General features: G+C 34.8%; 1 protein-coding gene across 1 annotated transcript in view; it reads right to left on the bottom strand.

The window, feature by feature from the left end:
- The window catches only part of ralgps1 (Ral GEF with PH domain and SH3 binding motif 1), a 110,132-nt gene that overhangs the window by 3,861 nt on the left and 92,289 nt on the right, over window positions 1–13,982 (bottom strand). Inside the window, exons 10-13 of the mRNA XM_083554508.1 lie at window positions 11,057–11,150; window positions 5,123–5,190; window positions 1,999–2,125; window positions 1,302–1,456 (exon numbers count right to left, since the gene is read on the bottom strand). Of these exons, the coding sequence (XP_083410634.1) occupies window positions 1,302–1,456; window positions 1,999–2,125; window positions 5,123–5,190; window positions 11,057–11,150 (444 nt within the window). The remainder of the gene's footprint in view (window positions 1–1,301; window positions 1,457–1,998; window positions 2,126–5,122; window positions 5,191–11,056; window positions 11,151–13,982) is intronic.

Genomic DNA, 13,982 nt, shown 5'->3' with positions numbered 1-13,982 from the left:
TCACTCTCCATGGCCGCAGGAAGTGCAGCACCCCCTATTGGCGAGAGAGAGATTTTTTTTAAATGTAGGCCTATTCAAAATATTTTGCACAATTTATAAATTCCTTAGAAATATTTTAGGAAATGATTTTGACACACGTAGGCTATTAAGTGTATTTTGGATTTTAATTTAATTATTTTGATTATTTTAATTATATTGATTTTTCAAGTTCATTTGTAAAGCGCGTTTCACACGCGCGGGTGATTTTAGTTTGGCTTTCTCTGGCAGCGCGCAAACATAGCCTAAATGCCTTGTCCTTGTGGAAGATAAAATTAGCTCTTCGTACCTTTTACAACAACATGAAGATATCAGAAAAAGAGATCGGTGGTCTCTTTCCTGCTCGTGTTCCACATCCCTCTCAAAGCGCAGAGCGGTAGGCTATAACGCGTCTTTGTGTGGAAATATAAAACTTTTTTTTTTTTTTTTTTTTAAATGGATTCAACTTTAGTATATTATGTAAGTTACCAGTATTTACTGATATTTATTTCAATGCTTTACAGGCTTTAGTGTGTTGTTTCTTTTTTCTTTTTTTCTTTTTATTATTTCAAAACAACCCCCCAACCACCGCAACACCGCCGGTATTTGGTCCACTACCACCGCGGTGGTTAAAAAAACAAACAAAAGTGCCATCGTCACAGCCCTATGTTATTTTTTAAAATGTATTCTAAATAGGCCCATAGGCTCATAGGTTTTTTTGTCAAAAAATAAATAAATAAATAAAAAATTCACAGCACCCCCTGTTCAAAATTACTTCCAGCGGCCCTGTCACTCTCTACAAAGTATTAGATAATAGCTTTGATAATAAATATTTTATTTCATCATCATACCAACTACAAGGTGAAAACGCAAGAATTCTTTTATTTAATAGGTATTTATCTTGAAATTTGCATGGAACTCTAAGATGGCTAGCTTGCTTTGTAAACTAAACATATTCTAATCCTGTTCATGCATTTCTGTGGCTGGGGTTAACTGGCCATCTTAATTTAGCTAAATGACAGAGTCGAGAACAAAACTCACATGCTTGGTGTATTACAGTGGGAGTATTTTCATGAACTGTATTTTGTTACCTGACCTGTGTATCTTCTCCTGCTCTGTCTTTTAGCTATCTGGCTGGTATGTCTTCCTGAGGTATGATATAAATTGAGCTGAGGGATAAACTAATTATCACAAATTCATAAAAATCTAGAAATGCTATGCAAATTAAATAATTTTCAACTCTGGAGTCAAAGGTATGAAGAAAATATGTGTGTAAAGAAAATGACCTAATGAGATGCCGTTGGTGAAGACGGAGTCATGCGTGTGATTCCTGATAGGACTGTGCGACTCTAAAAAGCTGTCGTCCAGTAGGTGGCGAGCCTTTTCCTTCACTGAAAAAGTGGCACTCTTACTCTCTGCTACTCCAAACTGGCACATCATGCTTAACAAAGAGGGAAGAAGAGAGAGATGAAAATAAGAGATTTTAGTTTTTTGTAATAGGAATTGCCATGCTGGCAAAAGATTTAAACTAGAAAAGTACACCAGCAAACCAACCAGCTGACTATATAACTTTTGTAACTTAAATAATGAGTTTGATAATACTTTTAATATTATGAGTTTATTACTGTTTCTTAACCTTTTTTTGGCCAAAACTTCAACATTACAAAACCTGGAGACATTTACCAACAGCTGGGAAATTTTAAGACCTGACAATATAAACACATTTATGTACAGTGATTACAACAATGGCAACAAGTGATTATTTTAAATTACAATTTATTTGAGAAAAACAAAACAAAAAAAGCATAATTTGACCACCATTCCAAAAAAAAAAAAAATTTTTTTTTTTTGTTTTTTTTTTACAATTTTTCTAAAAACATCATGCAAAAAATTAAATGTTACTTAATGAGAGGATGTGTCATTTTGTTCACAAATTTAGATCTTTATTTTATAGTAGCTTTTATTGTAGTGTATGCTACTTACTTATTTCCCAGGCTGTGGCTCTTTCTGTGCCGGGCAGGGGGAGGTGTAGGCAGGTGGGATACAACTGAGGTATCAGGACAGGTTGGTCTCCGGTTATATTTCACTGAGAACGACTCTTCCGATGGGCCTGATGTGCCAACAAACACAGATGTACACATACAAACATATTTTAAAATTTTTTCAAAAAATCTATTTATGTATTGTAAATGTCACTAACTCAATCATTTTTCATTGAATATATATCTATATCTTAATTTAATATCTGAATATTTCACAGATTAGATAAAGTTGGTTTGATAATTATTTAGCAAAAGCTTCTATGTATCAAAATACCTACTTATTTCTATATTATGTAATTACTTTTACCTCATATACATACTTATGCTTACCCTACTGACTTTTGAATTATTTATTGTTACATTACATAATTCAATTTAATTCATTTATTTATTTAATTATTTATTCAATTTTATTTTTATAGTTATTTTATCAATGTGCATTGTCCCGAAGTGGCTTACAGCAATAGATTACAAATAAAAAATGTAAATCTATAAATCAGTCAGTGTAAGTTTATCCTTAATGAGATGAATGTCCATTTGCTTTGGTATTATCATTTTTGAGGTTATCAGCTGTTAACTAATGGACATGTGAATGCAAATTCTGTTCTTGTCAACTATAGCCCTTAGCCACTTAAGCAGACTGTTTACATTAATTACAGCCCAAAGTCATCTTCATCGTTCTTACATTAACCCTGCTCAGTTTAACCTAATGGACCTCTATGTTCGTGTGGAACCATCCTGAGCCGCAGTGATGGTCTACAATTGAAAAAACTACATCCAGATCTAAGGCATCAAGATGAATCTGGCTTTTTATTTAATTAAATTTTTTCTTACTGTAAATACTTACATACAAATTTGACCTTACTTACAGTGTTAGGAAAAAAAGAAAGCACACCCGTTGTCAATTCTATGTTTTCAATTATCAGGGTCTAAATAACAATTGTGTTATTCTCACCAAGTTCTATAAACAAACAGCTTATATAAAGGCTACTAAATACTTGCTTAATGACTGTGGAAACTGTAAGAAACATGCAGTTATTTTTTCCATCCTGGTCTCTGAATGTTGGTTTACTTTTTTGGGAAAACTACATATTGAAATCTGTTGTTTTTCTGTTAGTAACAGTGTGTGTGTGTGTGTGTGTGTGTGTGTGTGTGTGTATATATATATATAAATACAATTCCTTTTTTTTTTGTTTGGTAAGAACCAATCAATAATAAATTAATACATAGGAAGGGTGTACTTTCTTTTTTTCCCCATGTCGTTCCTTAATTGTTTTTACAAAATGTATCTAGCTATTTTTTTTTTTTTACCTTATAAAATTTTTTTATTTACTAATACTACTAAACAAATTACTTTTTTAATTATTTAAAATTTGTATTATTCATTTTTACTCCACTTATGTGTATTTGACATTGTTTTGCCTATTTCTTTTCAATGAACCTAAATACTTATTTGCTCTTACCTTACTTCAAATAACCTTCCACATGTAAATATTGAAATAACCTTTGCACTCAAGTAGCCAGTGACCTTACTTTTGTACTTATTTTAGATTTTTATGCCTTTTCCATGCCAAACATGTGGTTTTAAGCCTCATACTTGGACATACACCTCATTTTCCTGTTCAGAAAGCATCAATTTCTTTCCATGAGAGCCATATGTGTACAATTAGCATTAATTTAACTAAAAATATCTTCAATTATCTTCAGCTACAATTTTAAAATACAAAAATAGCCTGGAAACCAAAAACCTAATAATAATGTGAAAAAAGTAAAGAACAATAACCTAATAAATGTATTTTTTAATAATCCACTGAAAAATACTTCAAATATGCCTTACAGTAATGTCCCCCCCCTGCACAATAAAACCAGGGTGATATTTGTGGTATTAAAGCAAGCAGGCATTTGCAGAAGTCCCAGACTCCCTGAGTGTCTTTAATTTTCCCCCTAACTGGAAACAGACTTTCCTTTCCAATTAGCGCATGGTAGACAGCACTAGTTCCAACCACAACCATCAGTGACTTCATTGTGAGAGGATTTACAAAGATGCCTAGGGCCAGAAAGAGATGCTACCATTTTTTTTTTAAAAGATGGAGACGTATATGAGTCTCTTTTAACACATGCTCTTTTATAAAAGCTTATTTAATAAAATAAAAAGTTAAATATATACTCAATATACCCAATATACTCAATATAAAAAAATAATAATTAAGTGTTCAATGTTGTGGAAAAAGCAGAAAAAGTTATAGGTTATGCAAATACTTGATATTTGGATTTTAATACATACTTAAATTATGACTATGGCTATGACTATAAAAGCTGGCAAGCTGGCTCAGTAAGAAGCATTGAAATCTGAATGCTCCTGGATCTGCTGATATAGTGTTATGATCTTGCATGGTCTTGCATGTTCCCCTGTGCTTACCACTTCCAAAATACGTGGTCTATATGACACATTAACCTTAGGTTTGAATGCTCTGTGATTTATATTTACATTTACAGCATTTAGAAGATGCGTGTACCCGGAGTGACATAACTGTTTAAATTTTTATCATTTGGCCAAAATTATATGTAATTAAAAATATTTTGTCTCTTGAAATAAACCTCTGATGTGGAGTGTATGTATTACTATGACAAGCCCTGGCTTTTAATGAAAACAAAACAGACAAAAAAAAAAAAAAAAAGGTCACATGATCTAAGGGCCACTGGCCCCTAACAGGAAAAAGGAAACGGGGGCTGTTAAGAATCATCTTAGTCAGACCAGAGGCTTTAAATCTTCTAGCCGGATGACATTAGCTCATACAGGAATTGACTGGACATTTCTGTTGGAAAAAAATGCACTCTGGTGCATTCGGGTCAGTCTGTTAAAGTACATCATTTGTTCATAGTTCTTCCAGAAAACAGATGCAAAACTCATTAATCCATGACAAGTTTCAGACACTATTTAATCCAAATATGATGGCATCCTTACCCAGAGTGAACAAAACTCTCATTCCATAAGATCATGCAATCAGTGTACTTTACAGTCTTCTAGATGAATACTGAGGTATCTAAAAATTTAATTTCAGTACCTCCTAGGTCTTCTTTGGAAGATACCAGGCGAGGCGAATTGCTCCCAGGTTCGATCCTAAGAGACAACCTGCAGAGAATGAAAAACAATTTAGCCAAAACTACTTTAAAGTTACTGCCAGTGTTGCCACGGTAGACTTATACTCACACGCTATGGTACTCAGTATAGTACATTGCTATAGGTTGAGGACACAAAGGATAATTTGGGAAAAAAAAACAGGAATTAAAATGTTTACTGTGGACAAAGTACACAAAGCATGTACTTCAGCAAAAGTAGAAATACACTCAGTAAAATATTACTCCATTAAAAGTAAAAGTGCTCCCTTTAAACTTTCACTTAGCACAATGATCTATTGATAGAATGATATTAATGATTAAAACACTTATTGATATCTAATGAATTATCATGAGCCCAAAACTTCTTTTATATAGCTTTAAAAAAGTTGCGCAAATAAGGCCATGGGTGTGGAAAGTTAGTCAGGAGTTTCTTCTATCATTTAATCCCCTCAAAATGTTCTGCTTGCTGTTGAACTGATGCTGAACTGCATGTTGGTGCTAAGTAGATACCACTGAATGGCAAGTTCTAGCTTGAATGACGCCATGACCCAAAGTCTCCCCCATTGATTAGTTCCAGCTTTGAAAAGCTCCTCTCTGCTTTAGCTACCGTCACTGAATGAGTAAGGCATATTCTCAGAGCAGTCCACAAATTTGTATACATTTCTGAGAGCTTGCGTTTATGTAAATGCATTTATTGCACAATTAAATACGCATCATTGTGCACAATTTATCAAACTTTCAGTACCAAGAACCATACAACTCCCTGGCTAACTGTAGCCATAAGATACGTACAAAATTTATAATATGTCTTTTAAATGAGCTTTTTAAGCTGCTCTGGAAATGTTTAATGAACTCAGTTCAGGACCTTCTTCTTCTTCTTCTATTTCTTTCAGCTTCTCCCATTAGGGGTCGCCACAGTGGATCATCCGTCCTCTACATCTGCCTCTTTCAAAACAACTACCTGCATGTCTTCCACCATGTCCATAAACCTCCTCCTTGGCCTTCCTCTTTTCCGGTGGCTCCATCCTCAGCATTCCCCTAACGATATACTAGGGCTGGGCGATAAATAGATTTTATCGATTAACTCGAATGTGTAGTTTACATCGATCTGTTTTAATAAAAATCGGTTTTCTCTTTAATGTCCACCGACGCTTCCATAGTTTCGAACGAACTCATCCCCCCCCGTTTGCTATAGAGATACACAAACAACATGGCAGCGAGCAGAGAAGAACTCGTTCCCAAGAAAAGTTAAGCAGCCGCATCTTAAAAATACACGTTTAAGCAGCCGCACTTTGTTTAGTGTTGCGTGTCCAATCGTACACTTACGGTACGGGTGGTGGAAGCGACCAAAATACATGTAAAGACGCTTCAGAACGGCGTTTCCGTTAAGAAACAGAAAAATCAGATCATTTAAATCACCATATTCAAACACTCATAAACAGTCATTTTACTGTGGAGCTTTTAAGAAAAGTAAAGGCAAAATTACTCCAAGCATCACTGCATTTTTAACCATGTTCCACATTCAAACACTCATAAAACATTTTTCTTTATAGGTTTGCTCATTTTATGTTATGTTACGTTCTATTTTCACAATTTACAAAGGCAGGGCCTGCCATCTTGTATTTTTGGCTTGTTGTTTCTGATTGCACTTTAACCCAAAGTGGGTTATAATCCCAGAAGGGTAAATAAACTTTATTTAATAAAGTTAAAACTTTTTTTGAAATTTTTTTTTGTCATATGCAGATTGATTTTAAGGAGGGGGGGGGGGGGGGGAATCCCAGCTCGGTCCCTCTGCCTGGCCAATCGGTAAAAATCCTTTTCTCCTTCCTTAGTGTCCAACTTCTCATACAGCTCCTCATATGCCTTTTTATTGGCTTTTGCCACATCCCTCTTCACCTGCTGCCGCATCTCCTTGTACTCCTGCCTACTTTTCTCGTCACTCTGTCGAACCCAATTCTGTTTTTCCAACCTCTTTCTCATTATGCTCTCCTGCAATTCTTCATTCCACCACCACGTCTTTTTGTCTTCCTTTCTATCAGTTCAGGACCTGTGCATTACAGTTACAGAAAACCTTTATGACATCACCTCAATTAAAGGTAAACAAATCAATCGAACTAGACTATTTAGGTAGCAATTGTTTTGTTGCTATACACATTATGATGAATACTATACTATAAATTATAATGTTATGCAAGCTAAAATAAATATTGTTGCTATATGCAATAAAGCATAGCAGGCAACAGAACATAAGTTATTAGCATATTTCATTAAATGCATTAGCTTATTCCATCCTCATAACGAGATGAGTGATAGAGCTGCATACACACCTTTATCTTTTGCACGTTTCCCTTCTACTTCTTTCCTATTTTTTTTCTAAATCGGGCTCCTGAATGTTTAGACCTTATTTTGTCATCCATAATTTTAATTATGATTTAGCTCTCCTTACTGACATGACATCACCAACCCCCGCCTTTCCATTCTGAGTGTATGAGTGAGGGAACTGCTCCAGGCTGTGGGTGCACACTCAAGTCCCGACCAGGTTCATTAACCATTAAATTATATAATAATTGACGCAAAGAAATAGAGCGTGTGCTCTATCCTGATCCTGAGATACGTGAAAAAATTACTTAAGTACAGTAAAAATTATATTTACTTTCTTACTGTCAACCAATGCTACAAATACTGTTTCTGCTGTTATGCTGCCTTTTCCCCTCTGTAAATATTACATATTAACAATGTAAATATTTTAAATGGAGGTTATATATTTATTAATGATTCTACACAGTATTACTGGTTGTTATTAGTACTTATTCTTGGGACACAAATTGCACAAACCAACAATTATGGTGAAGCATCTGGTGATGAACCCATGGACATCACCATATGCTTCTTTCTTTTAGTTGTTTTGCTAGGCCTTTACAGCCGCTGCTTTCAGTTACTGCTTAGCTCTGGATCTTATTGCCTTCTTTTTGACTTGTGAAACACAAATGCTGAGTTGGGTTAAGGTCAGGTGACTCACATTGAACATTTCTTTGCCTTGGAATTTTTTGGATTTCTTTTGCATTATGTTTTGTTCTATCAAGACCACTGGCAGCCATTCAGAACATTCACATGCCCCAATACTTTCTCCCCATTTGCCTTAGATCATGAGCCCTTTCATTCCTCATATTCTTCTCCTCCTTTAACTTTTTTACAGTTTAATCTCGGTTTCTTCCCATAGAATTGTCAGGACAGATGTCTTTTTGTTCCTTCTTGAGGTACATCTTTAATTACTCTATGTTCATCATTGCCATCAAAATAAAGTCCTTTTATCATTGTTTGTGAACAAGATAGTCAAAATGTTTAGTCATTTTTTTCAATATGACAATACTTTATTTTAGTATTTCCTGATGTAAACTATGATTTGGATTACAAGTATTAAAAATGTACATTGCTGAATTTCTTCTAAGTGGCATCTATGAATTTCAACAGCACAAAATTACACATTACTGTATGTTGGATGTTGATTGTAAAAGGCCGGACAGGATTCACACTTTATCTGTCTCTACCCTCTGACGTCCCAGTCTGTCGAGCCACAGATTTTCATCCACATCACAACAGATATCATCTCTTGCAATACCATTGTGAGGCCATGATTGACAACATGGTCCACAATAGTGGCTCTAATTTCATCTGAAATGTGTATGTCTCTGGCTTCTTCTTTCTCTTCCTCTATTTTGCCTCCTTACCCTTCCAGCATGCATCCTTATTCTTAGCTCTCGACCATATTCGTTTCCTAGTTGTTCATCCATTTTCAACAATTGTAAATCTGTGTTTTGCTCTTTTTATATACACTCGCCAATTACAGTAAAGGTTCACGAGATTCAGCCTTGACCTATTTTAGAGAACTAGATGATTATAGGTTGATCTGAAAGTGAACACGCCCCTTCACACGCCCCTCGTGACATTTAAGGTTCATCTGCTCAATTCATCAATTCAAGACACATTTACCAAAAAAGTTTTAATAGAACTGTAAAGAAAAAGAGCTTGACAAATTTTGACAACTGGTTCAACCATTTTGAACTTAATGACTTATGCAATGAAATGATGCCTAAATGTTTTGGGGGTTAATACCATTTAGGTGAAACTAGTATAATAAATTTTGATCAACATGACATAAACAACTGATAATGTAGCAAACAGCAGACACTTGTACACAATCCATCAAATGATGTACCAAAGCATTCGCAATTTGATCAAAGCAACAAGAAATATTTTTATGATGAGCACAAATGACTAAATGATGTGGAGTTTGAACAAGTAGTTTTGAGAATTTCCCTTCTGATCTGAGAAACGCTCCAAAGCAAAAACTGTAACAGCTGTCTGTGGTCTCCTTCTTTCTAAGAAATATCCTAAATTGTTGATTTTGCCGCTCCTGAGGTTTCTGATATGTCACTGATTAGTCCGTTTTTTTTTTTTTCCTTCCTAGCTAATAATCCTTCACTTGTATTAACAGCTCTTTATACAACATAGTCATAGTTCAGAACTCCAGAATGTTTCTGTTACAATATTTCTTGTACACATAGAATAAACTATGGAAATTATATCAAATTGTATGTTTAAATACTTGTAGACCTGATTGCCACAAAAAAAAAAAGAAGCCCTCCTAGTTAATTTTTGCTAAAATGAAATAAAATGTATACAGGCCCCCAGGGTAATACTGTATTCTGAATTCCTCTGTGGATTTTACTATAAAACCTTCTTGTTTCTTAGAGACAAAGCATTAACTGTTGAAAACTTTAATATTCATTTTAATATTCTGGGATAACTATAAGAGAAAAGTGGTTCTGTCTATTATAGATTTAGTAGGGGCTCATAATGGTGGTCTAACTCTCTAACTCAGTAAGATTCAGAATAAACAATTCTACAGTCTCTCTCTTTCTCTTTTTCTCAAACATTACCTCAAAAATGTGTTTTAGTCATAACATATGACCTTTGCTACTACATAAAATGTACATTCATCTACTGCAAACATGTAAATGTAAATGATGGAACTTGATCTCGTGCCACAGAACTTGATTAAGGAATTCAAATCTTCAACCGTCCGATACATTCCAGATAACGTAGCTCTATTAGTACATTTCAAATAGCAATAAGGAGAGCCTAATGAACTGTTTAGTATTTTTAACGTATTTAAGTATTTTTAAACCCTAATAGAAAAAAACTAATCTGAGATTGTTATTGTATAAATAATCTTGCATAGAACAATATAATTATATCAAATCAGCATTTGGAATGTTTTACTCCACTATACGAGACCCTTCATTTTTTCAATTATTCACTATTTTACCTAATCAAAATCATCAAATTGTGTATTAAATCCCTTACTTACATACTTCTTCCAGCAAATAATACCAGAACCAACTAAAAGTAATCAGTCTTGGCTAGGTACCTAATCTTTTAAACTAGCAGTTTTCAAACGTGTATTTAAAAAATCTCCAACCCATATCAAATGTATAAATCTAGGCCAATATAAGACTACTCTATTATCTGCAAGATCCTGCAAGAATGCAGTTATGTTTATATGCCTCCTTGATTGATGGAGAACAGCTTTGGACATCATTAGTCATATCATTATGTTCGAAATGAGCAGAGCTTAGGTCCTCATGATTTACTAATCCTGCAGCACACTTATGGGCACATATAATGGTCATTTTTAACCATATAAAATTATAGAAGAGGGATATAAAGATATAGATATATACAGATTAAAAAGTTTAAACAAAATAAATTTTCTGGTTAATCATTTTGTAATTAGCTTTTGATATTCTTTTCAGCTATTTCTTTCTTAGAATGGTATTTAAAGTGTAAACAAATGAATAAACAAAAACCCAACATACGTGTAATTATCATCTTCCACAAATTTTTGCAGTTCCTCAATGTAGCGAACTGACATCAGGTACTTCTGTACATGTGATAATGTCACCAAGTGATCTGCCAAAAAGAAAAAGAAGCAGTTGTATGTAATATTTAATCATTCATTTAAACACACACACACATTATGTATTTTATATATTGCATATACATATACACATACATATAAACACAGGTGGATCTCAATAAATTAGAATATCAAAAGAAAATGTGATTTATTTTAGCAATTCGATACAAAAAGTGAAACTCATTATATAGATTCATCACACACAGAATGACATCTAATGAACCCCCCTCAAAAAAACAAAAACACCTTAATCTCAGAAAATCTTAATATTGTGAAAAGGCCTTATATTGGAGACTTGTGGTGTCACACTCTAATCAGCTAATTAACTTCAAACACCTGCAAAGCTGTCTCAGTCTGGTTCAGGCTACACAATCATGGGGGAAGACTGCTGACTTGACAGTTGTTCAGAAGATGATCATTGACACCCTGCACAAGGAGGGTAAGACGCAAAAGATCATCGCTAAAAAAGCTGGCTGGGTGCTGTATAAAGGCACATTAATTGAAAGTTGAATGGAAGGAAAAAATGTAGTAGAAAAATGTTAAACGAAGCCCATTCAAGAATTTGGGGGAGATTCACAAGAGTGGACAGTAGCTGGAGGCACCACGCACAGACGTATCCATGGGCTACAACTGACGCATTCCTTGTGTCAAGCCACTACTGAACCAGAGACAACGTCAGCAGTGTCTTACCTGGGCAAAGGACAAAAAGGCCTGGACTTTTGCTCAGTCGGCCAAAATCGTCTTTTCAGATAATAGGAAAGAAAATTTTGTATTTCATTTGGAAATTAAAGTTTCAGTGTCTGGAAGAAGAGAAGAGAGGCACAGAATCCAAGTTGCTTGAGGTAAGTTTGCATAGTCAGTGGTGGTTTGGGGAGTCATGTCGTCTGCGGGTGTTGGTCCACTGTATTTTATCAAGTCCAAGGTCAGCACAGTTGTCTACCAGAAAGTTTTAAAGCACTTCTTGCTTCCCTCTGCTGACCAGCTTTATGGAGATGCTGATTTCATTTTCCAGCCGGATTTGGCACCTGCCCACACTGCCAAAAGCACCAAAAGTTGGGTAAATGACCATGGTGTTGTCGTGCATGACTGGCCAGCAAGCTCACCAGACCTGAACCCAATAGAGAATCTATGGGGCATTGTCAAGAGGAAAATGAGAAACAAGCAAATTCAATTGAATTCAATTAATTTTTGTCCCTGATGAGCAAGCCGGTGGCAACTGAGCTGAAGGCCACTGTCAAAGAAACCTGGGTTTTCATACAACCTCAGCAGTGCCAGAGACTGATCACCTACATGCCACGCTGAATTGAGGCAGTAATTAAAGCAAAAGGAGCCCCTACCAAGAATTGAGTACATATACAGTAAATGAACATACTTTCCAGAAGGCCAACAATTCACTAACATTGTTTTTTTGATTGGTCTTATGAAGTATTCTCATTTTTTTAAGTTGAGACACCGGCAACAGCTCTGGTGGACATTCCTGCAGTCGGTATTGCCAATTGCACACTCCCTCAAAACTTTTGTGGCATTGTGCTGTGATAAAACTGCACATTTTAGAGTGACCTTTTATTGTGGCCAGCGTAAGGCACATCTGTGCAATAATCATGCTGTCTAATCAGCATCCTGATATGCCACACCTGTGAGGTGGATGGATTATCTCAGCAAAGGAGTGCACACTAACACAGATATATACAGATTTGTGAACAATATTTGAGAGAGATTGGCCTTTTGTTTACATAGAATAAGTCTTAGATCTTTCAGTTCAGCTCATGAAAAATGGGGGCAAAAACAAGTGTTGCATTTTTAATTTTGTTCAGTGTGTATATATATATATATATATATATATATATATATATATATATATATATATATATATATATATATATATATATACATACATACATACACACACAAACACATTATATATATATATATATATATATATATATATATATATATATATATATATATATATATATATATATATATATATATATATATTACACACACACACACACACACACACACACATATAATATATATATATATATATATATATATATATATATATATATATATATATATATATATATATATATACACACACAGGTTTATGCATATAAAGGCACACCTCAAACACAGAGCCTCTTTCTTTGACATCATGGGAAAATCAAGAGAAATCCACCAAGACATCAGAAAAATAATTGTTGACCTCCACAAAGTATGGCTCATCCTTAGTTGCAATTTCCAGATGCCTGAAGGTCCCACGTTCATCCGTTCAGACAATAATACACAAGTATAAAAAACATGGGAATGTACAACCATCATACCGCTCAGGAAGGAGACGGATTCTGAGTCCCAGAGAGGAACATGTTTTGTTGTGAAATGTGCAAATCAACCCCAGGACAACAGCAAAAGATCTTGTGAAGATGCTGGCTGAAACTGGTAAGACAGTGTCATTATCCACAGTAAAACGAATACTGTACCACCATGAGCTGAAAGGTTACTCTGGGAGGAGAAAGCCATTACTTCAAAACCACCATAAAAAAGCCAGACTACAGTTTGCAACTGCACATGAGGGAAAAAATCTTAATTTCTGGAGACATGTCCTGTGGTCTGACGAATAAAAAATTTAACTGTTCGGCCATAATGATAAACGGTATATTTGGAGAAAAAAGGGCGAAGCTTTGAAGCCTCAGGACACCATCCCAACTGTCAAGTATGGGGGTGGTAGTATAATGTTGTGGGGCTGCTTTGCTGCAGAAGGGACTGGTGCACTTTACAAAATAGATGGCATCATGAGAAAAGAAAATTATGTGGATATATTA

Source organism: Silurus aristotelis (genome assembly GCF_946808225.1).
Source record: "Silurus aristotelis genome assembly, chromosome: 11".
Taxonomy (NCBI): domain Eukaryota; kingdom Metazoa; phylum Chordata; class Actinopteri; order Siluriformes; family Siluridae; genus Silurus; species Silurus aristotelis.
This window is presented reverse-complemented; position numbering and strand designations above follow the sequence as displayed.